The sequence below is a fragment of the Teleopsis dalmanni genome, chromosome 2, assembly GCF_002237135.1.
Source record: "Teleopsis dalmanni isolate 2A chromosome 2, ASM223713v2, whole genome shotgun sequence".
Classification (NCBI taxonomy): Eukaryota; Metazoa; Arthropoda; class Insecta; order Diptera; family Diopsidae; genus Teleopsis; species Teleopsis dalmanni.
In genome coordinates, this window is record NC_051847.1 from 189,824,886 (window position 1) to 189,829,432 (window position 4,547).

Here is a 4,547-nt window from a genome sequence, read left to right on the forward strand (position 1 = left end):
ATTGTGACTCTTTATGCTATTGACCTGGCAACGTTATTTGTTTTGTACATTTTTGACACATTTAAATTTTATTAATAACAAAAGTAATATCCAAGAGCGATGTCGCTAAAACGGAAATATAATGAAAGATGTAAGTATTTTATTTATTCATTACAGATTTAACAATACGTTTATAAAATACTTTAAATTTATTTAAAGGGAGCAAAGAGATGGTGGATGCATTCATTGCAGTGCGCATACAGCTGGATGATATGTTCACTCAGAAGCGAATAAAGCCCCGAAAATGCTGGGAGTAAGTAGTTAAAATGATCGCTAAATAAATGTTTATAACAAAATATTTATTTTAAAGGCTAGTTGGTGAGCAATGCGGTGCAAATGACCACTGGAGTGGACTCAAGCAGCGTTGGAATAATTTAATAAAGAAATATAAAGTAAATTAACAACCTTTTAAATCTATTAGAATAATGTTTGATTTTTTTAGCGTCTCAAAAATTCACCGACGGAGAATGGCAATGATGGCGCTGACAACCCAATAAGTTGGCCATTTTATGATCAACTTCATGAATATTACAGTCAACGACATAATATTAATCCGCTGCTGATAATAAACAGCGAAGAGCGCAGTCCAGACCCAATTGCCCCGGATCTAGCATCCACATCAGGAATCACATGGCAAACACGTTCCAAGCATTCAAGAACTTCATCCAACCGGGGCACAAGTCATCAGGCGTTCTTGGATTCGGCAATGCGAACGGAGAAGGAGCTGAGGAGGGCGGCACGAGCCCTTACTCTGTATATTTCACTTAAAAACACACAAAAAAAAGAGGCTTTAAAGCATAAATTCAAGTGCAAGGAATGCAATGCCATGTATGCGACAGAGGAAGAACTTAAAAATCATTTTGATGTTGGTTTTCATATAGGTAAGATATAGGTCATATATTTTAAACTACAGCTTTATTTGGAAACACAAGTTCAACGAATTGAAAGTTAATCTTTTTGAGCTTGCCTATTTTTGTTTTAAAGCTATTCTTTTTGTAGAGACATCTGCTATGCATATTTTTTAACTTACTATATGTAAGTAAGATTAACTTTCAATTCGTTAAACTTGTGTTTCCAAATGAAGCTGTAGTTTATAAGCTCGTTATAATTTAAAGCACGGCAAGTGCTTTGGTTGGTGTCACTAATTAAATAAAAATAAGTGACAAAACCTGGAATTTGAGCATTGAAAGTTTGTGCAGCCTTGGCTATTGGTGGATAAACACGATTAGTCATCGCTTCTAATTTGACAGGCACGAGTTCTAAGCCTGGCACTTGCAGTCCAAACAAATTATATACGGACTATAAACTAATTAAATAAAATTCGATTATTTCCAAAGACCACTGATGTAGAGTACTTGGCAATACTAGAAACAGCGTTGTATGGTCAGCCAAATTTCAATAAATTAAAAATAAAAAATTTTTGTCTTTGACCTTTCTTTGCTATTCGAATCTGTCTAAATTTTAATATTAATTTCAGATGAATATCCCAGCAGCAGCCTTAAAGAAGTAATCACGGAGAAAATATTATCAGAAAATGAAGTGCCCAATTCAATAGAAAATAAAAGTATAAAGATGGAACCGAATGTAACAGATGATCAAACATCAATTGAAGATGAAGTTGTTGTAGAACAATGTATAAAAAATGAAATACCTGAAATAAGTACAGAGCAATTGTTATTAGAAAACGAAGTATATACTATTACAATGTTAGAAAATGAGAGTATAAGAATGAGGCCTGACCACATTCCGTTTAAAGATGGCATTACTACACAACAACTTATAAAAGAAGAAACAATTGAAACAAGTACAAACCAATTATGATTAGAAAATGAAGAGAACTCTAGACTTGAAAAAATTAATCTAAAAATCGAACCAAATTTTACTATTCGTGAACCTCCACTTGATGGTATCACTGATAACCAATAATTTATAGAAACTGAATTATTTGAAACAAGCATAGAGCAATTGTTATTTACTAATTTCATTACCGAAAATGAAAGTGTTAAAATAAATGCGGAAGCAGCTATTCATTAAGTTTATTTAAAATCTGAAATCTGAAACCGTATTATATGTTAAAATCCTTTACAGACTCTGTAACTGTAGCAACTGTGTCTACACATCAAATTTATATAGGTAAACTTATGAGTATTAAAAATGTAGAACCTGTAGATAGTATAAAATTATGAATGAGATCCAATTTTCAAAAAAAGGAAAGTTGAAATATTTGGAAAATATTTGAATAACCAGAAGCAACTTAATATATGTTATCTACATGTGCTGTCTTATGTTTAATAATTTCTTGATTTTTAACTTATTGTGATTTCTACTTCGGTTACTTTTTCTGTAAAGTAGAGAATAAATTATTGCAAATTTCAACTTGTAAACAAATTGTTCTATAACTTGTTCGAGATGACTCGAACTAGTAATGGGAATTTCATTTATTTATTGATATAGGATAGATATGTTAAGATATACATAAGTCATTAAATAAAATTGTGAGTTTATAAATTTGATAAAAATAATAAATAGTAACTATTTCTTTAGTTATATAATCAAAACAATTCTTTAATAAATATATATCACACCTAGAAGAAGTAAACTTCGTCCTAGAAGTGAGGAAAATGCTGTGTTTTTAAATTATTTTAGTTCGTTTGTAACTTAGTATTCTTATCGTATAATCCAAGTTTTTTAAATGGAGTTTTCTATCGTTTTTTTTTTTTTTTTGTGAATAATGTATAATAGTACTAATATTTAAACTAAAACCTTTTAAAGTTAATTAATAGGATGTGTTAGCAATGAAGTGCCTTGAATTATTTTGGAGTATCTTAGAAAACGTATTCTATACCAAACAAGTAGGTACATTTTTTTTTGTGTAAGTATATAATAGTGTTCGTTTAATTACGATTACAGGTTCACTTTTCAGCAACAATACCTTAGTACCTGAGTAAATGCTCCTACTTGTTGTTAGGTATTATGCAACTAGTTTCTGTTATGAATAGCACCAAATTTGTTTAGGACATCAAATAGTGCAGTCTCCCGTGTTGTTATATTGTATATAATGAAATTGACGAGACTCAAAAGAAGTTTTATGTATTCTGCAAACTTTCAAGAGTCATGGTTTAATAGACTACATGTATGTTAAAAGCAAATTCGTAGGTAGTTTAATATGTTTAGTAGTATAATGCTTTATACACATACTAAGGTGGAGCAGATGCTGATCTGTCCGCTATAAAAAGGGATTTCTCTTCATTAATATTCAAATGTTCACTAAAATTCGGCTTTTTTTTTCATCAGGTAACTGCGAAATTGATATAGAAGTAGTAATTGGGGAAGACATCCTAGATAATGTTGATAATACTTTCGAATATCAATGCTGTTATACTAATTAATTTGATACAAGAACCTGTATTTAATGATTTCAATGTGCTATTTCAAGACTTCACTATGTGGAAAGGTTGCAAATTAGATAGTTTATTGGCTACTTTACTCACCATAACATATAAAAGTAAAATGAAATCCTTACAGTTTATAGCGCGAGTGAGTTACATTCTCATACATTTTACATATTATATCATATCTTTGTTTATATTATATAGAGACATACATATTTTCATAAATATCATATTAATGTGAATATGTATGTTGATATAACGAATAAGCTGTCTGTTACAGCGTTATTACTAAATATAGGATAATATAGGATAATTAGATTAAGTTATTTAGTGCTACAAAGTTAAATATTAGGATTAGGTGAATTTCTGATAAAACTTACTAAAAAATGTAGCTAAACATCGTCTTATTTCTTCTGCTTTTAGATCGCCGTCATTTAATAATGAAACTTCTTTTGGTTGTTGTCGTTCTGAAACCAGCTGTTGTTTTTTCAGAGCACGTACCCAACTTTTTTCCACTACATCATTTTTTTCATTTAAAAAGTTGTGAAGAACACAGCAGAATCGTATAATGCTGTTCACGTTTTCGATTTTGTTGTCAATACCCTTCCCTATTCTGCGAAACCTTTAAGTTGCCCAAAAGCATTTTCAACCAGTCTTCGACATTTCGATAATTGGTAGTAAAAACTTTTTTGACCAATGCTAGCGTTTTCGTCATAAGGGTATGGTTTCACAACTTTGGTGGAAAATCTAAATGCAGAATCACCGAGGATCAAGACGGTTATTTTGACACCATTAATCACCCTATTCTTGTCTTCTAGAGCAATACAATTTTCTAACTGCCTCTTAAGTGATGAATTTTCAAAAAAGAAAAAGTCATTGACTCTTCCAGGATACCCAACATTTATATAAAGAAAACGGTATCTGTAAATAAGTAGTAAAATATATTTGCGCGTTTATTGAAATTTTGTTTTTATTAAGTCTGGTTAAAAAGAGAAAATGAATATTAGAAGGGCAATGGTAAGCATTTTCATCTTATATATTTAAATTAATTTATTTATTTATGTATTTGAATTTATTAGGTAATGAAATGCTCATTTGATTTTAATGGATAACTAG

General features: G+C 30.2%; 1 protein-coding gene across 1 annotated transcript; it reads left to right on the forward strand.

The window, feature by feature from the left end:
* Positions 1-2,513, forward strand: LOC119682250. Its single transcript, XM_038095636.1, has 5 exons — positions 1-130; positions 199-292; positions 350-431; positions 482-920; positions 1,517-2,513. Exons 1-5 carry the CDS (start codon positions 100-102, stop codon positions 1,858-1,860), a joined length of 990 nt encoding a protein of 329 aa, XP_037951564.1. The 5' UTR covers positions 1-99; the 3' UTR covers positions 1,861-2,513.
* The last annotated feature ends 2,034 nt before the right edge of the window (positions 2,514-4,547 follow it).